Source organism: Aspergillus saccharolyticus (assembly GCF_003184585.1).
Source record: "Aspergillus saccharolyticus JOP 1030-1 unplaced genomic scaffold BP01scaffold_44, whole genome shotgun sequence".
In the NCBI taxonomy this organism is placed as follows: Eukaryota; Fungi; Ascomycota; class Eurotiomycetes; order Eurotiales; family Aspergillaceae; genus Aspergillus; species Aspergillus saccharolyticus.
Window position 1 is genome coordinate 137,754 of NW_020290654.1, and position 23,079 is coordinate 160,832.

General features: G+C 52.8%; 6 protein-coding genes across 6 annotated transcripts; 3 read left to right on the forward strand and 3 right to left on the reverse strand.

The window, feature by feature from the left end:
* Window positions 1-541: 541 nt before the first annotated feature.
* Window positions 542-5,065, forward strand: BP01DRAFT_418546 (uncharacterized protein; the record flags this gene model as incomplete). Its single annotated transcript, XM_025579338.1, has 12 exons — window positions 542-986; window positions 1,085-1,821; window positions 2,328-2,497; window positions 2,552-2,615; window positions 2,672-3,509; window positions 3,559-3,592; window positions 3,651-3,762; window positions 3,809-3,829; window positions 3,879-4,210; window positions 4,269-4,443; window positions 4,499-4,880; window positions 4,969-5,065. Exons 1-12 carry the CDS (start codon window positions 684-686, stop codon window positions 5,062-5,064), a joined length of 3,264 nt encoding a protein of 1,087 aa, XP_025427657.1. The 5' UTR covers window positions 542-683.
* A 426-nt stretch (window positions 5,066-5,491) lies between these two features.
* Window positions 5,492-6,980, reverse strand: BP01DRAFT_426170 (uncharacterized protein; the record flags this gene model as incomplete). Its single annotated transcript, XM_025579781.1, has 4 exons — window positions 6,451-6,980; window positions 5,976-6,281; window positions 5,826-5,849; window positions 5,492-5,783 (listed from the first exon to the last, which is right to left on the reverse strand). Coding segments are annotated over exons 1-4 (1,059 nt in total), but the record flags the coding sequence as incomplete, so codon positions are not given.
* A 337-nt stretch (window positions 6,981-7,317) lies between these two features.
* Window positions 7,318-9,290, reverse strand: BP01DRAFT_418547 (putative monooxygenase). The gene is made up of 7 exons (XM_025579339.1): window positions 9,122-9,290; window positions 8,256-9,049; window positions 8,139-8,194; window positions 8,032-8,080; window positions 7,786-7,975; window positions 7,633-7,736; window positions 7,318-7,528 (listed from the first exon to the last, which is right to left on the reverse strand). Exons 1-7 carry the CDS (start codon window positions 9,170-9,172, stop codon window positions 7,414-7,416), a joined length of 1,359 nt encoding a protein of 452 aa, XP_025427659.1. The 5' UTR covers window positions 9,173-9,290; the 3' UTR covers window positions 7,318-7,413.
* Window positions 9,291-10,383: 1,093 nt separating this feature from the next.
* On the forward strand, window positions 10,384-12,176 carry BP01DRAFT_376856 (putative MFS transporter; the record flags this gene model as incomplete). The annotated part of the gene is made up of 6 exons (XM_025576973.1): window positions 10,384-10,407; window positions 10,469-10,543; window positions 10,610-10,862; window positions 10,915-10,956; window positions 11,039-11,522; window positions 11,591-12,176. The coding sequence occupies 6 exons, from the start codon at window positions 10,384-10,386 to the stop codon at window positions 12,174-12,176; spliced, it is 1,464 nt and encodes a 487-aa protein (XP_025427660.1).
* A 1,147-nt stretch (window positions 12,177-13,323) lies between these two features.
* Window positions 13,324-16,563, reverse strand: BP01DRAFT_394882 (SNF1 family serine/threonine-protein kinase). Its single transcript, XM_025578356.1, has 4 exons — window positions 15,709-16,563; window positions 14,799-15,634; window positions 14,093-14,710; window positions 13,324-14,036 (listed from the first exon to the last, which is right to left on the reverse strand). Exons 1-4 carry the CDS (start codon window positions 16,113-16,115, stop codon window positions 13,489-13,491), a joined length of 2,409 nt encoding a protein of 802 aa, XP_025427661.1. The 5' UTR covers window positions 16,116-16,563; the 3' UTR covers window positions 13,324-13,488.
* Window positions 16,564-18,053: 1,490 nt separating this feature from the next.
* Window positions 18,054-21,111, forward strand: BP01DRAFT_376859 (putative nuclear distribution protein RO10; the record flags this gene model as incomplete). Its single annotated transcript, XM_025576974.1, has 5 exons — window positions 18,054-19,176; window positions 19,229-19,659; window positions 19,711-20,051; window positions 20,306-20,580; window positions 20,705-21,111. The coding sequence occupies 5 exons, from the start codon at window positions 18,054-18,056 to the stop codon at window positions 21,109-21,111; spliced, it is 2,577 nt and encodes an 858-aa protein (XP_025427662.1).
* Window positions 21,112-23,079: the final 1,968 nt, after the last annotated feature.

Consider the following 23,079-nt stretch of genomic DNA (forward strand, 5'->3'; position numbering starts at 1 on the left):
TCTACGACGGTTATCCTGAATTCTTCTGTGGCGAATTGAAGTTGCAAGCCCAGTGATATATACCTGGCAGTAAGCCCGTGATTCCTCATTGAGGCCTTCCAAGTTTTGACCTGCAATTTTATTTGGTGTGGGTCGAGAGCCCAATTCTTCTGCATTCTTCGCTTAGTTGCTTTAGTTGACATTTTCAGTGGGTCGAATGATCATACAATAATACTGCAATCGAGGGAGAAAATGCCAGGTTTCCGGTTATGACTCGCATAGGAAGTACAGTAGGCGGGACAATGCCGTCCTCGAACAGCATCCTCGGCAGCCATTCATCTGTCAATTCTTTGGCGGGACAATCATACCCCGGAATGCCCCTCTTGTAAGATCATCTGACTGCGGGGAAGAAGGAGCAGAGGATCGGAAAGTCCGACCTCCACAAGTTGCACGGCATATCCGAGGAGAATTGGGAGGTGGAGGAAGGAAGTATGGGGGAAGTTCGTCTCCACCGCAGTCTTGCCGATGACGCGCCCGCTGCTCCTTATATTTGAGTTCCCCAGAAGCTTCTCCTCGACCCAACTCTTTTCTTCTTTTCTCGCCACATCTGCGCTCACCCCATTGATTTCCGCCTCAAACCGTTCTCTGTTTGGATTCTTGGCCCTTTTTGCTTCTCTCACAAGACACTACATTACATCTCCATCATGTCCTTGTCCTGGACCAACGAACCTCCCAAGGGAAGGGTCCCGTATGCGATTCCTCAGCTGGAAGGCGAGCGCATCACGATTCCCGGCAGCAAAGGCGCCTTTCGCATTCTAGCTTCCTCGCTACAGACCAATGGCTTGATGTCGGTCTTCCAGAGTGGCGCCGTCCTGTCCGATGCTCCCGGCTTCCACTATCACAACCATGCACACGATGTCTTCCTGGTAACCAAAGGTTTCCTGAAGTTGTGGAACGGCGACAAGTGCCGCATCATGGGGCCTGGGGATTTCGCATATGTGCCTCCTGTATGTCTACCCGTCACAAGCCTGCTGGACTGCCAGAGATTTCTCCCTTCTCGTCCCTCCTACAAGACACACCGAAAGACTAATACGGGCGGTTCTAGACCGTGGTCCACAACCCTGAAATGATAGGCCCCCACACCGAGACCTACGGAGTCGTCACCCCGGGCGACTGGGTCGACTTCTTCCGATACGTATCCGAGCGCTACGAGGGCGTGTTGGTGCCGGAGAACGACGACCGCGACCTCAAATCCATCCTGATCCCGAAGGTGATGGCAGCGAAGGAACAATTCGACGTGGTGTTCCAGCCGCACTACCAGCCGCCCGAGCTCGGCGAATGGACTCAGGACGAGGAAGTGCTGCCGGAGGGTCCGCAGGGCTACTTCCTGCGCGCGAACACGGGGCCGAAGTGGATGTTTGGGGGTGTCATGTCCCGGCCGTTCGTGACCACCACCCAGAGCAGCGGTGTCTGCGCCATCTCCAGCATCGAATCCTCCAAGGTCTACGGGGATACCATTCTGTCCAAGTACATGACCTTCCAGTCCGTGGATCACTGTCTCTGTGTGCAGGAGGGCACGTTGATCGTCAGTCTGAAGGACCAGGCTGATACGGAGTTCAGGGAAGGTGAGACAGCTGTGATTCCCGCCGGACAGGCGTTCGCGTTGAAATTCGCTAGTCGCTTCGTGCGGGTGTGGTCTTTTACGGATGGTGATGGCATTGAGACGCTGATTCACCGGGTCGGTCAGAAATATGAGGGCGCGGTTATTCCTGATCAGGTACCTGAGTGGGATGCAGCCGATGTCAAGTCAGTGGCGGCCGAATTGAAGGTGGATATCGCTTTGTGATAATAGTGTGTGCGTGTGTGTGTGTGTGTGTGTGTGTGTGCCCCAAGTGGGGCGGGAGAGACGCGTACACGAAGCCTCCGTGTGCATGCTGCATGAGTTCGGCGTTTTTTGTTTTTTTGAATTAGAATTATATGTACATATGGAATATCTCAGCGATTTTACTATCTTGCAAATCTCTGTCCGTCCAAAATTAGTAGCGCGTTTGGATAAATTAAAGCCGTAAGATGCGGGGACCCCGCGGGGAGGCGAACTTGGCACGTGATGGCCGGATAAGCCGGCGCATTTCTGACTCTGGGGCCAACTTCCACTTCATCCGCCACTACAAACACACACGCCCCCACAAATCCCCTCCACCGCTCGTCATTCACGCCCAGACTGCCCACAGATCTGCTTCGCATAGTTGCACTGCGTACCCTTTCCTTTGGGTATCGTCTGCGCAACACTTTACCCTGAATATCCTATCTCTTCACGCCTTACCACTCCAATGCCGTGCGGAGTATAGATGGATAATGCAACCTCAGGCTGAGGCTCGCCCATCTCCCGCACCGCAGGCTGCCGGGGATGATATCCCCCTGCCTCGGGCCAAACGACCCCGCGCAGCCCAGGCCTGCGATAGGTGTAGATCCAAAAAGTACAAATGCGACGAACAGTATCCGTGTTCGCATTGTAAGAGTAAGCCGGACTGTCCAGTTCAAGGAGATGTTTCTTTCTAACTTGCATGCCCAGAAAGTGACCTTACCTGCGTGTACCAGGGGAACTACCGACAAAGAGAGAGCAGCCGCTCCGCCAGGTAAAGAAACTTCGCTCCTTGCAATCTCAAGTGGATGGTCAGTAACGGCCATGCAGGTATGTCGCCGATCTAGAGCGAAAGGTGGACGAACTCACAGCCAAGCTCCGCCTGGCCGAGTCGGAAACCACCCCGCAGCCACCTCCGAGAGTGCCTACGACTCTCGCAAGTCCCGGCCCTGCCCAACATCCACCGGTGCCTCGAGCTGCCATTGATGCGACGCCCGTCTCATTACCTCGCAATGAGTCCACCCCTCGTGATCGCGAAGAGCCAGCCCCCACCACGCTATACGACCACCACGACGAAGCCGGCGACTCCGTTGAAGACGAAATCAGCGAACTGAACCACCACACAAATGGCATCGAGTTCCACGGCAGCACCTCGTCGGCCGCTCTGCTCGGCCATCTCCAGAAGGCGCGCGAACCGCTCTCGCGCCGACCTGAAGAACAGCGCCAACATCCTCGCGGCGTTGACACGTCGAGTTACTCGATTGTCTCGACCCTGCACAACTCAAGCTTCTCGCCCTCGTGCACGGCGGGTCCGGCACAGCCGGTGGTGATGCAGGAGCAGAATTATTACTTCGAGCACGCGCACGCCTTCATAAATGGGTATTTTGAGAACATCCACTTCATTCATCCGCTGATCGATAAGGAGGATTTTCTGCAGCGAGCGCACCATCTGTGGTTCCAGCGGAACGTGCAGCCGGAGCCGAGCTTCGTGGCCCTCTATTTGAGTATCCTTTCTTTTGGTGCGTTGGTGAGGGTCTGGGATGAGGAGCGCCTTGGGGGATTGACGAGGTTTGAGTGGAGTCGAAAGCTGTTTGGGGAGGCGCAGATGTATTTGAATTACCTCCATTTTTCGAATACTCTGGATACTGTGCAATGTTTGTATCTCATGGTGAGCTCGCTGGAAGAAGACTGTGTAGACTACGCGCTAACCTGGATAGGCCAAAATCTGTCAAAACGAACTTAATCCGAACAGTGAGTTGACTATTATCGCTACTTTCTAGTCCAGTCACGTACTAATCGATCCGTTCAGTGGCCTATATGTATTTGGGGCTTGCAGTGCGTACGTGCCTGGCCGCTGGGTTTAATCGCGAAGTGCGAAGCACGGATGATCACCGCGCTGGGTGGATCTCGAAGACTTGGTGGTAAGTTCAATCTCACAGTTGTTCTGGCTATGACTAATTTCTGTAGGGGTCTCTTCTCGTTAGAGATGTAAGTTCAGTATCAAGGCTTTTAAATGGTCTTCTAATCATCAAATCAGTGAGATGAGCTTTTCAGTTGGCCGGCCAGACACCCTAGGCATGGACGAATATCATAACCGAGCCCTGCCTGAGAGAGACAACTCCGAATACGCCATCATACCTTGGATGGTTGACTTTGCACAGATCATCCGCAGAGTTTCCGTGCAGATCTATCACTCACGGATCACATTGCAGGAGAAATTACATCTAGCCCTCCAGATTGAAACCGAGCTCGACCGCTGGATGGCGCGACTTCCAGACCGGATTAAACCCGATATGTTGGAACGAGCAACCGGCGGTGCTTTGAGAGATCCGAAGTGGGCGCGTCGACAGCGACTGGTTCTGGGAATCCGTGAGTCCTTGGCACCTACATGTTTTTCGGGCACGCACAAGACTGATGGTTATGCAAGGCTACTTCAACGTCAAGATGCTTCTTTTCCGCCCTTTCTTAAGCCACTTTACCCGCAAGCTTCGCCATCCGCCCATGGAACTCGAACAGACGATAGCCAAGTGCCTCGACGCGGCTATGAAGAGCATCGAGGTGATCTATGATATATACCGGATTCATGAATTCTTTCGGTGCTGGTACGTTGGCGTCTTTCTTTCATTTGTCAGTGGTCATGCTGACCCCTGCGCAAAGGTGGTATAACACGACCTACGTGATGTTCGCGACGTCCACTCTTCTCCTCCCCATGTCCAAACTAGGGCCCTGCACGGAGACCGTCCCGCTGCAGCGATCTGTCGAGATGGGCGTCGAGATCCTCGAGGCAATGGACGAGTCCATCGTCGCCCGCAAGTCCGTCGAGATCATCAAACACTACCTGCGCGAATTCCGGTCGCTGCCGTCTTCCACCTCCTCGCTGTCGCATCTGCATCAGCAGCACCTGCAGCAGCACCAGTTGCATCAGCAGAGTCTGGCTTCGTCCACGAGTAGCCATGACGGGGGGAGTAACGGCGGTGGTGGTGGGGGCAGTGGAGAGTATGCGGATACCAGTCCGAGTGGCACAGGGTTCGATATTCCGGTAGGTCTTCCTTGATTGGCGTGAAACCTGCCAACAAAAACCTTTTGAGTGTTATTCCGGGGTTCATGCTGATAATACCTGTGGTTAGGAATGGGCCTACGGCTTTGGCTTTCCGGACTGTTCCTTCGAGGGCATTGCGAGGTTGTTCGATGATTTGGGCGGATTGCCGATGCTGGATAATTGAGCTGGCTATTTGATGCTGCTTGTTGACTCTGACGAGGCGGCGGGTAGGAGGAGTCAGCTGAGGCTGCTCGTAGAAGTGCGAGCGCTATGACCTGGCCGCATGGCCGCCCCTCCAAATTCGAGGTTGAGGATGGTTCGTTTTACTGTACATATTAGCCGAATATGGGAGGTCAAGTGTTTACTATCTATGCTTGATTTGATAAACAGTCACCACAGCTGTGCCAGTAAGGTTCAATTGGTTATATTGAATAATTCACTTTAGATATTGTTAATCCCTACAAGACACAGTGTTTACAAGGTCTATGGACCCAATACAACACCACTTTGACAACACGACTCAACAATCCTTCTCCGTCGTCCTCGTCATCTCATCCTCCTCCCCCCCCCCCCCCCGATCGAGCTGAAAAACTACTGCTCGAGCCCCTCCTCAACCACCTCCTTCATCCCTTCTTCCATGACCTGCTCCACCGTCTCCATAACCATCTCCTGGAGCTCCGCGTCCAGCGCCCGCGCGTGGTTCCCTTGGGGGGTGCCGCCAGAGCTGCTGCCTGAGTTGGGTTTGGCATTGGCATTGGCATTGGTGTTGCTGCCTGCATTAGTGTAGGCATTGGCATTCACATTGGCGTTGCTGCCCGAGTTACCGTAGGCATTGGCATTGGTATTGGTGTTGCTGCCTGGGTTAGCGTAGGCATTGGCATTGGCATTGGTGTTGCTGCCTGAGTTAGCGTAGGCATTGGCATTCACATTGGTGTTGCTGCCTGGGTTAGCGTAGGCATTCGCATTCACATTGGTGTTGCTGCCTGGGTTAGCGTAGGCATTCGCATTCACATTGGTGTTGCTGCCTGGGTTAGCGTAGGCATTCGCATTCACATTGGTGTTGCTGCCTGGGTTAGCGTAGGCATTCGCATTCACATTGGTGTTGCTGCCTGGGTTAGCGTAGGCATTCGCATTCACATTGGTGTTGCTGCCTGGGTTAGCGTAGGCATTCGCATTCACATTGGTGTTCGCGTTTTCGTTGACACCGGTGTTCGGCTTGCCGTTAGCATTAGCGTCGGTATTGCCATACACATTAGCATTGGTGTCGGGTTTCGTATTGGTGTTTGCATTGACGTTGACATTGGTATTCGGTTTCGCATTCGCATTGGCGTTGACATTAGCATTCTCATTAGCATTAGCAGGTGCTTTGCCCGAGGCGTAGACATCATCGTCATCTGGTTTCTAATCGCAAGGGAGACAGACTTGGTGTTAGTCAACGTTCTTTCTTGACGCTCTTCCCATTAAAGATAACCCTTCTGCTTGTTCAACCAATTGCATCTTCTAAGCAGTGACAATTGACCATTCATCAATGACTTTAAACGGGGGTAGGGGTAGGGGGATGCATAAGTACCGCTTGCTGGTAATTCTTCGTCCCGGCACCGGCATTCGTACCACCGCTGATACCCTCACCATAATAAGCCCCCCCTGCAGATGAACTAGCAGCAGCTCCAGCAGCAGAGCCAGCAGCAGAGCCAGCGGGCTTCTGCACCAGAGTCGTCGGGCCGGAGGCGGGACCCACTGCTACTGCCGTGGCTGCGAGGCCGCTGAGGAGGAGGATGGGGTGGAGGAGTTTCATTTTTTTTGAGGGTTGCAGTTTTCGAGGATTCTGGTTCAAGAGGTGTATTGATTGAAGTGTCTTGGTGCTTTCCGTGGGACTCTGTATCACGATGTATTGCCAGCGTACTAAGAGTGGGGAACGATGACAGGGGTTTCGTGACGGGTTATATACTTTGATAGCTTGCTTGAAGACTGCATTGTATATAGAGTCTAGTTTGTCTTTGTGGACCATACATTTATCTTCGTGTGTGTACGGTAGCTCTGGAATGCTGAGCAGCTACTATGGTATACGTACCTCTCCTGCAGTATAGGTGCAGTGCTAAGAATGTTGACGGCGGGAAGGGGAAGGGGTGGATGTGTGTCTCCGTGGGGATAATCGTGAAATGTTTATTGTGATTGGTCGTGGCTGGACTTCAGTACTACGCTAGGGCTTCTTAGAAGCGACTTGTCATGTAGGATGCAAGGGGTAGAGGGGGGGAGCCGGGATTTTCTGCGTATACTTGGCGCATGGCTCGTGAGTGTTGCGACTACTGCTATACTGGGGTAATGCTCTTGCAGAGGATCATCCCATGCAGCGGTGAAATATTTGAGACATAAGATTCATTCTTATCGCCCTCGAGTAGTAGTCGAGTACACCAGTTTAGTAGTTGGAAAATTCCATGTCAACATCAATATATACTATAGATTATCCAAAACACCTGTCCTAGAATCCCGCTGTGAAGATGTATATGCTGAAAAAGGAACATAAGGAACAGTTCTACAAGTTCGCCGTGACCTGCGCGCCAAACAATCCTGGATTCTCCGCCACAACGTTCTCAACCTCCTTGATCGCGTCGTAGCCGTAAAGCCACGGTTGGACTTCGGGACAGGTCCTGTAGTTTCAAACCGCAGGTCAGTAGCTGTTATGACTTCAATCGGGGAGCTTCTTTTACTCAATCTGGAGACAAAGAAGCTTGAAGGGAGGCGGGGAATGTACCATCGACTCGGGAAGGGGCCTTTCAGTTCCTTGCCTAATTGGGAGAGGAAGACCTGATCGCGCTTCTCTTGCTCGGGGCCGTTGTGCATGTGGAAGTCGTTTCTCTGAGGTCGCTTAGTGGGAAGATTATAGAAACGAAGAAGAATGACGAACCTGCTTGAATGTCTCGCGCACAATGGCCTCCCCACGCGACTTGCGGAGCTTCTCATACAGCCTGAGAATCTGCGGGAGGTCGGCTTTATTCGTCATGTGGCCGAGGAGGCCACCGAGCACGGCTCCGTCTTCGAGGGAGGAGTTGGCGCCTTGTGCGAGGTACGGGAGCATGGGGTGGCAGGCGTCGCCGCTGTCTTCTGTCAGTGTCTGAGGCATGTGAAGTGCGACAGGGGGAGGAAATCCCACATGAAGACTAGGTTTGATTTGTCGTTGATCCAAGAGTCCATTTCTGCGTCTACATTGGGTTAGTACTTATCTCATCTGAAGCTAAAGAAAGTCAAGTGTTGACATACGATGCATGAGTCTCCATTTGTCGACCCCGTTCACGTAGGCAAGGAACTTGGTCAAGCTAAGGCTGCATGTCAGTGCCTGCTGGCTCCCGTCGACCAAGAAGAGGAATGAAGACATACACTGGATCCCACCCCTCGAACAAGCCGCGCATCTCCTCGACGGACCCCGCCTGCCTCGACACCCCCGGCGGCAGCGTGTCCGGCACCAGCAAGACGATGTTGAACATTGCCCCCCCGCGCAACGAGTACGCCACCACATGCGCCCCTGGTCCCACCCAGAAGTGCACGGTGGGGTTTTCGACCCAGGCGCGCAGCTCAGGATCGTCCGCGACCTGCTCGGCCGTCAACACGATGCGGTACGCCAGATCGCCCGTCGGCAGCGGCTCGTCCTTGCGGCCGTAGAAGTTCTCGCGACACCGCGACCACAGCCCGTCGGCGGCGATGATGAGGTCGCCGCTCACCTGTCGGCCCTTGAGCGTGGTGATGGTCGTCGTCTCGAAGTCGATGGCATCGACCCGCTCGTCCAGATAGAACGTCACTTTTAGTTCGCGGGCGCGCGCGTACAGCGCCTGCTGCAGGTCCACGCGGTGCAGGTCGATGAATGGCGCCCCGTACTTGGCGCGGATGTTGCGGTCGAAGTTTGCTTCGTGCGCCAACGTCTCGCCCGTGTAGCGGTGCACCGTCAGCGAAGTCGGCTCGGCAGCCTCGGTCCAGATCTTTGAGGGCAGCTTCCAGTGCGAGAATAGGCGCGAGGCGTTGGGCGTGATCTGTAGCCCCGCACCTACTTCGGCCAGCTCTTGTGCTTGTTCGAGGACGGTGACGGTGTGGCCGGACATGGCGCACGAGATGGCCGTGGCGAGACCACTGAGGCCCGCGCCCACGATGATGATGTTCAAGTGGGAGTCGGTAGCTGGCTGTTGCGGTGTCATCATCATGGAGTCAGTGGGTGCGAGTCGAATGGGGGGAAATTCGGATATGATGCTTACCATTTTCGGAGTGTCAGAGGTGCCGCTGGTGAGACTGTTGATGATACCCATTGTGAATCAGTGGGTGGTGAAATATGATAGAAAGATCATGAGGCTGAACAAGTGAGGAAGGAAAAGGAGAGGATGGTTGAGGATTGCTGCAGAGGTTTGAAATTCCGAGGCAAAAACGCTGCAAACTGCTTACAGTTACTGGATTGGGCCATCATTTACTCGCTCGTGCAGGCCAAAGTCCGCGGACGAGGAGAAGGGGAGGGGGGGGTTGCTCGGCTTTGCCGGTAGTCGGCTTATCCGGGGCTTCTATCCGAGGTGTGAGTCTCAAAGGTCCCCGGATTATCCTTTGCTCGCTCTTGGTATGACACTTGGGACGTACCCCAGACTTACTTGTGGCTGATTCTCCGCCTCGCTTGCAGCTCCGTTCCACTCATCTCCAACATGACACCTCATGGCGAGCTAGGGCCGTCTGAGCGGAGACTCCACTCTAGTTCGTGGGAACCACGTGAGGAATTCAGACTAGTCTGGCTTTATACGAGAGAAACCAAGCCAATGACCTCAATGAGCTTGGGAATGCAGCGATCCAGACCTGGTGAACATGCTTGGCATCGATCTCTCCACATGCATTGCATGCCCGTCCACAAGCCTTGACGGTACTTCCTATCTCCCCGCCTCCTTCTTGATTACCAATTGCGACAATCAACCAGAACTGACACTTCTAGGGTAATTTGCATAAGCGCTACTTTAGATCCCCGCCATCTGAAGGGTCCATGCTGCGCGCGAGCCTATAACTCTCCCATTTTGTATCTCTCAACGCCAATCCGCCCGTTGAGTCAACGAACCGCCCTCCATCACAGGCTTAGACCATGGCGATAAGAAGCGTGGGCCTGCGCGGACCTGCACTCGCCATTGGCAGAGTCGCGACAGAGCTTGAATAATCTTGTCTGGATTCGTCTTCGCGGCGTCATGTGGAGCCGACTTGGTCGGCTAAGCCGGGCGCCACATCCCGGGCACGAATCACGAGCGTCAAGGGGTGCGTATCTTTGGGCGATAATCCGGGGTGACTGGCTGGGATGTCCAGGGCTATGGACCAAGCGAGATATGGTGCGGATTTCCCCGTGGGGTAAAACCCTTGCAGTATGCCCTTGGGGCTATAAGTGCCTCGCTAGTTCCCTTCTCCTACCCCCCTTGCTCTTCTGCCTTGGCTCTCCAGACGTGTGCAAAGAAGTCATCGACGAAGAACGTCGGTGTAGAAACGCACACTACCCATCATGGTAACGCAATTTGATCCAAAGGTAGGCTGTGGATCAAGAACGCTACCGGTTGGCTGAGAACTGACATGCCTTCCTCTCGTAGCTCTATCCCCGTCGGGTGCGATATGCCGCCCTTCTGACGGTCAATGTCTTTGTCTTTATGGGGAATATGTACTCGGTAAGGCTTTCGTGTTCCAACTTGAAATGACATGCATCGAGGACAAGAGCTGACGCTGGCACACAGTCCGGCATAGCGACAGGGTTTGAGTCACTAGCCATGGACTTGCACGTCAGCTATCAGAAGCTCGCCGATCTGATCTCGTGGTCTGTTCTCAGCATGGGCCTTGCCAACCTCTTCTGGATGCCACTGGCCTTGACATTCGGCAAGCGACCGATAGTGCTGATATCCATGGCGATGTTTGTGGCGGGGATCATCTGGACGGTGGTGGCGAAGGATTACAACAGTTTAATGGGGGCTAGAGTGTTTGCAAGCTTCGGTAGGACGCTCTCGAGGACGACTCTTATATCACATACTGACATCCCGGGAAGGCTATGGTTCGATTGAGTCATTAGGACCGAGTATCCTCGCTGGTATGTTCTTTCTTCTATCCCCTCCGTCCCCGGCTCATATCACATTTCTCTTCCTCGCATAATCACTCACTTATATATACAGACATGTTCTACGAGCGCAACTACTCCAGCGCAATGGCCATGTACGCCCTCTTCCTCTCCGCCGGCTCTCAGGTTGGCCCGATGATTGCAGGCTACCTTGTCGCTGCCCGCGGCTGGCGGTGGTTTTTCATTGTATGCTTGATCGTGGCGGCGGTCAACCTGGTCACAACCTTCTTTTTCCTCCCCGAGACCATGTACGAGTCCGACCGCGAAGAGGAGCAGGATGACGAAATGCAAGGAAAGAACGAGGTCATCCACAGTCATATCGAGAGTCTGCCCACGTCAGCGACGCGGCAAGCCCGCGAGGCCCAGCCATTCTCCTACAACGAGTACTGGAAGGGGCTGTTCCGACTCGGTATCTCGACGGAAGCCCGACAGAAAGGCGTGCTCCGGTTCCTGGGGTACGCAGCCTGGCTCCCGATTCCCATGCTGTTGCTCCCAGGAGTATTACTGGCTTCGATGATGTATGGAGTGGTACTTGGCGCGTGAGTGCCCCCCTTTGTCCTCCTTCCTCACCCTCAAACTATCTCCCACTAAACAACCCCGCAATCAGCGTCGTCTCAATCTCCACCCTCTCCTCCTCCATCTTCAGCGCCCCGCCCTACCTTTTCTCCTCGGGTGCCCTCGGCCTCTGGACGCTCGGCAGCTTCATCGGCATCATCGTCGTCGCCCCACTCGCCGGCCCCCTCACCGACGCCCTCTCCCAGTACCTCCGCCGCCGCAACAACGGCATTCACAAGCCCGAACACCGCCTGCCCGCGCTCATCGTCCCCTTCTGCATCGCCCCCGTTGGGCTCGTGGTCTTCGGCTACACCACCGCCCACGCCATGCACTACGCCCTCCCCGCCTTGGGGTCCGCCATGGCCGCCGCCGGCCTCACCCTCGTTCCCTCCGTCATGCTCTCGTATGTGGTCGACTCGTACCCGCACGCCAGCGGCGAGGCGCTCGTGCTGGTCAACGTGAGCAAGAACGTTGTGGCCTTTGGGTTGAGTAAGGGGTCGGTGGATTGGATGATGCGCCAGGGGCTGGCGAGGATGTTTTATGAGTTTGCGGGCATTCAGTGGGCGGTGCTGGCGTTGGGGGCGCCGTTGTTTTTCCTGGGGCCGTGGCTGAGGAAGCGTACGGCTAGGTATTTTTGATTTGTGTATGTTAGTTTATTTGGAACAGAGATGGAGGAGATCAGAAATGGAAGTATAAATGAATAATCTCTTCTAATGTTCAATGGGAAAATGCAGAATAACCAATTATCATCAACACGGTGTGTAGAAGGACGTGCACGTGCTGGTCAATGCATGTGAAGGACATGACTACCACTAGTTCAGTGGAGGGTAGGAAGGAAGCGACAGCCTATCAGGCCGTCCAGGATATAGTGGCCCAAAATGGCACGTTCCTGGGTTTCCAGGGCCATCCATTGGTGCCCATGAGCTTGAAGTTCCTGCGGAGGGCAAGGAAGGCTCGAGGCAGGAGGGAGCTGGGCGACGTTGTACATCCCACACGTACGGGGCCCAGTTGAAACCGAGCCCGTGCCAGACGAAGGCGGTGGTCCGAAGTGGCCGAGACGCCATAGCATTTCATCTTTGTGCGCTAAGTTGGGGAGGCACACGAACAGGGAGCCAAGTGCAACCATGTTCAGCAGAAGTGGGAGAAAGGTTTCACGAGCTACAAAAGTTGGCTTGTGAATGGGCAGGAAAACAGGGGCAGATGCGGTTTGAAAAACTCTTGGAGACCAGCGTCGAGGAAAGCTGGATGTGATGGCTGAGTTGTGCAACTCAGCATTCAGCCGTTTTGGGAGAGATCCTCGATGAGTCGGTGGCTTTGCTGCATGGCCAATTCCATTTTACCAGCCCCAGTTTCTTTGCCCTCCAATTGAGTCATCGAGGGGCAGACATCCTGTCTTCCTTGGAGCGACTGTAACTGGAATGGATCCGAGGTTTCTCATCAACGGTAAGCGAGACGGACGAGGGAGCCCCCAAAAGTCAGGAAGAAACCAGTCTCATATGTTGGAAGCGTCCAATAAAATCATGTTCAGTCCGTGGGAGAAGAGTCTCCAGTGAGTTGATGTTGAGGATGCTCTGGTTGGAGGCATCGGAGCATGTCTGGAGAGGCTGGGGCGGCCTCGTTCCGTGAACGAGCATGAAGTCTTCTGGGTCTAGAAGGCTGAGGGAGATGCGGGGAGGTTACGAGGAACACGACGTACAAACAGAGATGGAGACCGACTCCCCGACACTTGCCAGGCCTTAGGCTACAAGAATACAAGGGAAAAATAGATTTGAACGAGAAACCGTGGTTTGTTCTTTCCTCGTAGCCAATTTCATAGGCTTCATATAAGAGATGCCAGCATGAAGATAAATATAATGCTAGACAAGGAAACAAACGCCAAATGCCACCCATAAAATGCTCCAGAAAGCCCCACGAACGCCTTGAGAAAGTATTCAACAACTGCAGCATTATTTAGCTAGCAGTCGCTAGCTGAGCCACCAAATCCGAGGCCACGTCAAGGAACGGATATGGGCTGGTCACTTCCTTCTCCTTGTTCCGGAACCTTTTACTGATGGGATGCCAATCACCGTTGCCTTCGCCACGAATCACGTTCTGATACCCATCACATTTGAAGTCAACCATGTAGTTGTTTTCTTCCAACTGATACAGCTGAATGTCAACGAAAACCCACACTCCGTACGAAATGCGGGAGATTGTGTGAGCTTGAGTCGCCGAAGAAGGATTCGAGATGCTCGGATGGTCCGGCGTGAGGCTCTTGTCATCGGCCGAGAATGGACCGCTGGATAGATTGAACCGTCGCCGCAAGTCTTCGAGGTTCAAATCACTGCGGCTGCTGTGCACACTGGCAGACTGGCCGGGAGCCTTGACTCCCTCCTTCAAGAGACGCGCTCGGATGAACCAAGGATCCTTGGGAATGTAGTAATCTGATGGTAGATCCGGGTACTTGCTTTGCAGCGGCATAGGCTCGTCCGGGCATTGCTCCCCTATTTGCAAGCCATCTATGAAAATGACCGTTAGCCCTGATAACCATGCGAATTATTCATCGTAAACTCACCTGCTCCGGTAGGGGCAATTTCCCAGATGCCTCCCTGAGCCGAAATGGCCTTGTAAAGATAGAGCATTGCCTCGTATGGTTGATTACGAGAGCGAATCCCAAACTGCCACTTTCGCGACCGTTTGGGCTGGTGCGGGGCGCTGCGACCCTCGGGCGGTTGCAGGCGGAGCTTGTCAAGATCGACGATACTGCGGGAATGCGGTTTGAGTGCCCTTGCAGTCACCTCTTGCTCGTCTAGCGAGCGCCCCGGTTGACCATTGCCGTTCGAGTCATCTGCAGACTCTAAACGTCCCTGCTCCTCAGATGACCGCTCCGCAGCTCGTTCTCTCTGCTCACGTTCCCGCTGTTCCATAAGCTGATCATGTACATACGGCACACTTGTCGGCAAAATTCGAACATGGCTAACTCGCGGCGCGTCAAGATCATCGGAGTTGCTGTGCTGCGACAATTGCGACGGTTGACGCTGTGAGCCACTTCGCGGCCTTGTGGGGGCATCCAACGCAGATCCTTGGCTTAGCGGGATATTTGGGCGGCCAGCCGCTGCTGAGGGCTGAGGCATCCGATCCGGGGGTGGAGAGGGAGCGACAGAAGGGCCCATAAGATTGTCGTCTGTTGGCGCTACGGGAGAATGTTAGCATATTAGCCATGCAAGAGCCATAGCAGACTATTGACCGTGCCCAGCATCGTCTGAGCTAACCTGACTTACAGTTCGTCTGCATCATCTCGTTTTCCATGATAATGAAGAAAGCATCTTTGATGGCGCTTGGCTCAGGATTTTTCAAGGCGTCTTCAATATCCTCGCGCGTGTATCCCATGCTCCGCTCCAATTTGGAAATGGCGATCTGGTGGATCTTATGCTGCACGGACAGGGGTTTTCCTGGTGCAAGCTTGCGTGGATCTATAGCTTTATTTGGGTCCACGCCAGTAGCAATGAACTCCTCTGGCGGAGGCTGTAGATATTTTGGAATCCCTTCTAAGAACCAGGGATCCTGGCGAATTTCTGGAATGGTGATCCTGTGAACCGGGTGAACCTGCAACATGGACCGGATTAACCGAGCAGCCCCGGACGAGATGTACGCAGGCATGTGAAAGTTCCCGGCCGCAATTTTCTTGAAGAGGGCAGGGATATAGTCGTCATCGAAGGGAAGTCTTCCCACTAACAGCACGTATAGAATGACACCGCAGCTCCATACATCGACCTCTGGCCCTGCATAGAGCTTTCCCGAAATGACCTCGGGTGCTGCATAGTTCGGGCTACCACAACTCGTTTTGAGGAAGTTACCGTCTGTCATAATGTTGCTCAGACCGAAATCAGCGATCTTAACGTTCTTCTCCCGGTCAATGAGCAGGTTCTCCGGTTTCAGGTCACGGTGAACGATCTTGTGACGATGACAGTATTCCACTGCACATATGATCTGCTGGAAGAATTTGCGAGCTTCGGCGTCATTGCAGCGACCGCGCTTCACCAGATAGTCAAACAATTCCCGCTCAGCATATTCAAGGACCATGACGATATCAGTTTTGGTCGCAATGACGGTGTATCTATCACCACAGGACATCTATCAGTATATCATCGCAACTGCCTCATCTCTTGGGGAGCTGATAGGGTGCCATACAACTTGATAATATGAGGGTGCCGCAGCAATTGCAAGTACTGAATCTCACGTTCGACACGACCGACCATGTCTCGGGAAAGCAATTTGCGACGGGAGATAAACTTGAGCGCGACCTGCCGACCACTCGGCTGGTGGATCGCCAATTTCACCTTGCCAAATGAGCCTTCACCGAGTATCTTCACAGTCTGGTATTGATCAAGGCGCTGCATGTCTCTGGTGGTAGCCGGGGACTGCATCGAGGCCTCGCCGCCTTTTCCGATCGGGCGGGATGGCGGAGGCATCGCCATGGCAGGGAAATTGGGATTGGGAGGAGGATTGTTAGAGCTGGGACGACGGTCACGAGGACGATCGGCTTCAAAAGGAGGAAGGGAGACAGAAAGGTCTTCGTCGTCAAAGGCGGCAGCCATTGTGACCCTTTTGGGGGGGGCGGGTGTGGGAGATCAGAGCCGACGTCGGTTCGGCGAGTTCGGGGGTTGATTGTGAGATGAAGGACAACGTGACGTGATGGATTTTGAGCGGAGAAAGCGAAAGAGGGGGGAGCTTCTGGGTTTCTGTTACAAAGGGAAATGGGTTCTTCTTGGTAAGTTGTTGTAGAAGCCAATAAGGAGCAATAGAGACTGGTAGGGAGGCAAAGGTCGACGGGTTGCGCTCCCCCACAATCTGGCTCAAGTGGAGTTGGGATGGGTTGGGCGGGCGACAAGAGCTCAAGAATAGCAGCCAGCAGAGAGTCAACAACGGTTCACCAGTTGGCGCTTCCTCAGCGGGGCGGAAGGAGGAGCGGAAACGGGCAGAGCTCAGCTGTCTGGAAACCCCTGCACTACTGATGAACTGATCAAGTCAATGATGAGCCGCGTGAAGGTAAACTGTCTGCGATCTGGAGGATTCCAAGGTATGATAAGGGTGAGACAGGTCGTAGGAAGAAGAGGGGCAATGAGACTTAGGAGACAGAGTCTACGGAGTTCGTACTAAAGTATACAGCGGAGTAAGAAGTACTACTCCGTGGATAGACGCCAGTAGTAACGCAGTGATACGGTATGGTAAACATTTCCGGTCCGGAAGTTTCTCCGCTTATCTACATCATACCGGAAGAATGCGATCCATGTACAGAGGAGTATAAAACTACGATCTATCGTCAACATGCTACTCGGCAGACTTGAAGTAGAAAGTATACTGGCCGGCTATGGAAAAATAGAACCTTGTGCCGGTTCTCTCGACCTACGACACACACGATAGAGGTCAGAGAACACTTTGGGGGACTACACTACGCTGAAAGTTATTTCCATGTAATTCTAGAATGAATATATATTTGTTGTTCTTTCCGGTGAAAATCGGTGGGGAACAAAGTCAGCTCTTTGAGTGTTATTCGGTGAGTCTAAGCTTTCGTCACCACCAAAGTAAGAGTCAAAATATGCCGCTCAATATGCAGCCTGGTTGTATACGAAGTATATGTCTGCGAGAGGCCGTAGACTGTACTGTAGAATGAGCCAGCCAAAAGCTTGGCGCTGCCGCTGCCATCAAGACTGACGAGGGCGGGGGAAGCTCCGAGGCTGGCTTGGATGATCTTCCCTCCCCTCGGTTCTGGAACAACTGCCCACTCTACCACAAGCCTTATTCCTCGCTGACTCGGCCCAAGCTTGACCTCGCTCCCCATCAATTCTCCGACGGATCAGCCTCCTCTAGCAGTCTCGAATCTGGATTGTGCCTTCGTCAGCAGGCACGATGGCCGCCGAACCGACAGAGGAGGAGATCGCGAACTTCGTGAGCTTCACCAGCTCGTCGCGCGAACAGGCCATAAGCTTTCTCAAAGTCCGCATCCAACTATCTTGAAATTTCTGTCCATAGCTAATCTCCTAAATGTACAGGCTAATAACCTCAACTCAAATCAGGCGATCAACGCCTATTTCGAAGACCCGACCGGCCCTCTGACGCAGGTGATACATTCGGAGTTATGCCTGAACACTACAAAGCACGAACTGACTGCGAAACACACTTGGCGATAGGGGACTCAGTATCAAGATGAGCCTGATATGTCCGGTATGTGTCCCTTCCGTGACTTTGAGCTCGCAATACTGATGTTTTTCTATTTGAAAGCGTTCCAGATTGAGAATGTCGACTCACCGTACGGCCCTACCGGACCTCCATCTCGTCCTCCTCCTTCCCGACCACCCTCAACCCTTAATCTGAGATCTCCCGGTGACCCTGCATCCACACAGAACAATTCTGGTGAGATTCTCTTAGATGGACAAGGCACATGCGCGGCGAGCTGACACGGTTCGTTAGCCGATAATGGCAAAGGATTAACGCTGGCCGAGCGTGAAGAACGTGAGCTACAGCAGGCTGTCGCCATGTCTCTGAGTCAAAATCTCGGCCAGCAGGAGACAGGCGTCACAAAAGCAGGAACCTCGAGCTTTAGCCGAGCGACTCGTGATCATTATGACGAAGGCGCATGGGCGATGACACTTTTCAACTCCAGCGCTCATGAGATCATTATCAGCCCTGACCCCGCCGAGCGTAAAAGACGTGAAAACGAACCAGCTTTCATTCGCCCGTCTCAAGAGGGCACATACTTAGGCGGGCTGATAACGATTCTCCACTCAATCCCTCTCGCAAGGGAGGCTCTTCTCTTACGAAATCGTTTCCTGCCCAACTACGGTCATGATTCTCAATGGTGGAACGGGCAGCCGATTAACCTTCCCAAAATAGTGACCATGCTAGACGCCCAGGAGGGTGACACTGACTGGGACGACATAATCTACGAAACTCAGAGGCTTGTGGCATTCTTGGATACTACAATTCGTGCTTTTGGCAGTTCAGACGCATTGGCAAATCTACAATGCGTTTCCCAGTACGATCGCGATAATGCTGTTTCTAGATTCTTGGAAGCATGGCAAGAAGCGGCGGTCCGCGCGGACCCGGGAAACCAGTTGGGGACCATATTTTCCACAACTGGCTACAAAGGATCGCTTCCAGCAGAAGACATGGACCAAACAGAGTTTCTCTTGCTTGAACCATTGGTGGAACATGATCCTGGTCAAACACTCTACAATGTTCTCGATCGCGCCTTGTGGTGTGATAGACCAGACCAGCCGCTTGAAGATGCCTGGCTTGAGACCGTTGCTGAGGTGCTAGTCATGAAGCTGGAAAGCACCCAAAAGCCAATTGACGTAGTGATTCCATCTGTGTTCTATGCCGATCGGTACATGGCGAACAGCAGAGAGGTCGCCCGCGAATTCCGCACGCGACGGCTACAAGCCTATGAAGAGATGGACATGTTAGACAAGGCTATCAAGCGCTGCTCACAGTCTAAATTAACGGCACAGACAGGAATGAGCTCCAGAGACGTTCTTGAGACAGCCGCCTCTGCCATTACATCGAAGTTCGCCATTTCAGCACCGGGTGACATCAATACCGAATATGTAGCGAAGGAGCTGAAAACCGTTTCAGCCAAGATAGAGAAGCACTTAAGAGGTAAATGTTTATCGTTCACATGTCTACTACTGGTGCTGATTGTGATATGTAGGATTGGAGGACAAGAGACGAAGAATCAAAGAAGGTCTGCGAGAATATTCCAAAATACTGACGGAAGCTTCACCCGATGCCGAGCCCCATTATAAATACACCTTGCGAGGGGTGTGCACTCAACCACATGTGACCTACGTTCTCCGACGCTGTGACGAGCACGGGTCGGATGATGAGCCCTCAATTACAGGAGAGTATCAGTGGTGGCGATTTAGTTTCTCGACGGAAGATGCAGCTATACGGAAAGCGGAGTCGGAGGGCCGGGCCAAAACTGACTTTGACCATGCGGATATTATTGGGTACACCGCGCGTAAGGTTAACGAGGCCGAGGTGCTGCAAGCAGCCCGCGAAGAATCGAACCAGGTATTGCTTGTGTATGCCAATTCCAATGCAGTGAGCATGGGAGTTGAACCTGCTCCTGCTCAGCTACAGGTAAGACAGCACTCCTAATGATGGAGATACTCATTGTTAACGAAGGCACAGAAATTTGTCGAGAAGGACAACAAAACTTTCGAGTCGGAACTCCAGGATGCGGAGATGGCACAACAGCAATCAGAAACGCAGCATCAGTCATCTGGCACTCTCGTGGGTCTTTCCCTCAAGCAGAAGAGCCGTTTGCACATCGCTGACGCCAATTGGCAGCCATCGCTGAAACCAGAGCAAGAGCGTACGACGCAGAATGTAAACGTCTTCGATTATCAGGTACCATCTTTTAACGAAACACAGGAACCGGGGCAAGAGATGCAACAGCGCAATGGGCGGCCTTTGCTTAGCCGTAGTAGCACAACTGGTCCTGTGCAACCACCTCCCTCAGATGTCGATATGTGGGATGTGGTCGACGACAAAGCGACGTGACGGAGACAGCCACCGATTTGTAGTTATAGATACACTGTAAATATCTAGGGTATGACATGTTTTGATTGAGCGGCACTTGATTGAATGGAAATCTACGTTCAGGAGATGGAATCGGACTACGTATCGGGTGTAGCGATAAGATTACTTCGTCGGCCACTTCAGAGCTTCTCCACGGTGTATGTCCAGTTTGCACTCCCGTCTCCTTTCCCTGAACAACCACGAGATCTCGACCTCCGAGTCGCATAACCAACTGTTCTCAATCCTTCATGGCTCCCGAAAACGACACGGTGGCTGGTGCCACCATTGAACTTCTGGAGACTCGTCTCCGACGCCTCACATTCCTTCTTACCGGTGATGCTAACTGGACCGGCGAGCCTACGCCGCCCACAAAGCCGGCTTCTCTGGACGACAGTATCTCGCGTCGGCTTCTTCGTCTGGAGAAAGACCTGGAACGACTGAGTCGGAACAACTCTGCTGTCCGGGATGTTTTGAGACTACGTATGTTGCGATTCGTTTTTCGTGTCTACTTCTGTTCCAGTTGCCCACTTGGGGCTCGCTCCTCATGCCCCGAATACACATCAAGGAACCTGCGGCAATTGATAACATAACATCTAAACCCCAGACGATCGCTTCCCCGAACTCTTTCACCCAGCACCGCCCGGCTCTCTGCCAGAGAACCTAACCACCCAGAACCTCGCCTCGGTCGTTCTCTCGTATGCGTCCGCCTTTCCCGAAACCGCCTCTCGGCTCACTTCATTGAACGACCTCCCTATCCCCGACGCGGAGACCTCTGCGTCCTTGATCCAGCTCCAGCCCCGTCTCGACCAGCTATCCAAGACCCAGGAAGATCAGGCGCGCCAGATCTCGGAGTTACGGGTCCGATCGGCCAAGGCGTTGCAACGGTGGTATGAGGTTGCGCTGGTCAGTGGCGGAGAATGCTGGGCGGAGTGGGAAGGGAGGCTTGAGGATGTGGAGAGGGAAGTGAGAAGGGAGGAAGTGGTCAGAGAGAGGAGGGAGAAGGAATTGTGAGCATAATTTGTGATATTGTGCTCGCTGCGCTGGGTGATTGAGTTTGCTGGATTAGCGTTTCCCATGGCCTTTTCATGATACCATTGTTTTTTTTTTTTTTTTTTTTTTAGCTTTCTTTCACTATTCTTTGATGAATCTGGGCAAGCCAATCTAGCCTCAGATGTCTCCACGTTAGGAATTATGTGGGTTTGCAACTCCTACAAACTACGAATACTTGACCGGCTCAGGTGGGCGCTGTCGATAGTGAGGGAGGAGGGAAAGTGGTTGCTTACTACTCGAAGTCATGCTGTGCAGCTTGTGCTGCAGTATGCTGCACTACACTGCATTGCATCACTGAGACAAACCGACAAACCTTTTGGGGGGGGGGGGGGGGGGGCGAACAACAAGCAGCGGCATATGAGTTGTGCAGGGGCAAGATATGAGCTATGTACACAGATGAAAACACCGAGACCAGGAACTGGGCCTGGATCCAACGTGAGCAAGCCTCTGAGCCTCTGAGCCTCTGAAGAGATCAGGATCGGCCCTCTTCCGGATATCGGAAGAAGATATTGATGGACGGGGCAAGAGGAGATTGACTTTCCGTGCAGTCATTTTTTCAGTTCAGACTCCCAGAGAGGATCCGGATTCTAGCCCATATGTCCCTGGGCGGATCATCCTTTTTCTTTGCCGTTTCTCGCTCATTAGTCCCCACGGGTAACGGGTTCTTTATTTGCCATGCAGTTGATCTCTGAACCCTTGCATTTCTCCGGAAGGGAAAGTGAAATAAGATTGGTGGAAGTCTCAAAGGCAATTGATTGTGGCTACTGTTGCTGTTGCTGTTGCTTTCCCTGAACATCACCGAGGCTTGCCCGAGTCTCTTTTTGACTTTGTCGCTGTCTTTTTACCGTTATTCCTCTTATATATAGGTATCATACACAGGGAAAGCAGGGCTGGCAGTGGGCCATTCGGAATGCGAGGATGACAGCCGGTTTTCCCCTTCAGTTGTATAACAACTACTAGTAACTATAATTACCGAGACAGGTCAGCATCAAGCATTGGCACTAGACATTTCCTTTCCGGGATCTATGGAGAAGAGCGGTTCCACATTTTCGGTTTCTGACTGTAGATTTTTTTTGAATTTGGTTTGTTCTCACTGGTCAGCGTTTTGTGCCATATCCGAAGGGTATCTGCAGCTTCAGCCTTGCGTTGCCCGCCTTTTGCCGTTTCCAGCACGGCATCGGGGCCTGCGGCTTGGGAAGTCTGCTCATCCTTTGCCCTTGGAATGAACTACAGTGTCGGGTACGGGCATATGGATTCGAGCGAAAAAGAGTCTGATCTTGCTGAAGTTTTGTAGCTAGCTGTGAGTTCTTACTACAATGCATATGTAGGTGTTGTCAAAGATTGCATTCAGCTGATAGTAAGCCAAAAGGTATTGGTATGCAAAGCGATGAACAAACTATGTCAGATTTGGAATCAGGCGGGGCGAAGTCTAGCTATGACAAAGGTAAGGCTTGTAGCTTTGAATGTAAAGAGTGACTCAAATGCAGACGTAGAAAGAAAAGTCCTAACTTTCTTTCCCTTCCCATCTCATCTTAAAATCATGACCGGATGGTGACTGAGACCTCAACTTCCAGCCGAACCCGAAAATCTGGAAAGGGCAAAGGATGGAGAGTCAGAGTGTGTGTGCGTGTTTCAAGTTTGTTTATCAAGCCACAGGTTGACCCTCAGCCTCAAAGGGGCCAGACGTCTTGGTCTTCCGTACCTTGCAACTGACTTCTCCACTTGCGTGGCTACATAGAACGTTAGTTCAGAGAATAAAAGGCACTGGAGTACCGTAAGAGGGGCAAGGCAAATAGAAAAAAAAAAATAAAGAATAAAAAAAAATTATAAATTAAAAAAAAAAAATAAAAATAAAAAAAAAACAGCCCCTCAAAAAAATCATTTGCGTTGCGTGTGTCGTGCCGGGGCCATTTTCCCTCCTCCAAGCGG

Coding starts and splice junctions, on each gene's coding strand:
- BP01DRAFT_418547 (XM_025579339.1), bottom strand. CDS start 9,172: ATGGGTATCATCAACAGTCTCACCAGCGGCACCTCTGACACTCCGAAA. Junction 8,195..8,255: donor TTCGAGGGGTGGGATCCAGT/GTATGTCTTCAT, acceptor ATGCAGCCTTAG/CTTGACCAAGTTCCTTGCCT. Junction 7,976..8,031: donor AAATCAAACCTAGTCTTCAT/GTGGGATTTCCT, acceptor GACAGAAGACAG/CGGCGACGCCTGCCACCCCA.
- BP01DRAFT_394882 (XM_025578356.1), bottom strand. CDS start 16,115: ATGGCTGCCGCCTTTGACGACGAAGACCTTTCTGTCTCCCTTCCTCCT. Junction 14,711..14,798: donor CGAGATGATGCAGACGAACT/GTAAGTCAGGTT, acceptor ATTCTCCCGTAG/CGCCAACAGACGACAATCTT. Junction 14,037..14,092: donor AATTGCCCCTACCGGAGCAG/GTGAGTTTACGA, acceptor TCATTTTCATAG/ATGGCTTGCAAATAGGGGAG.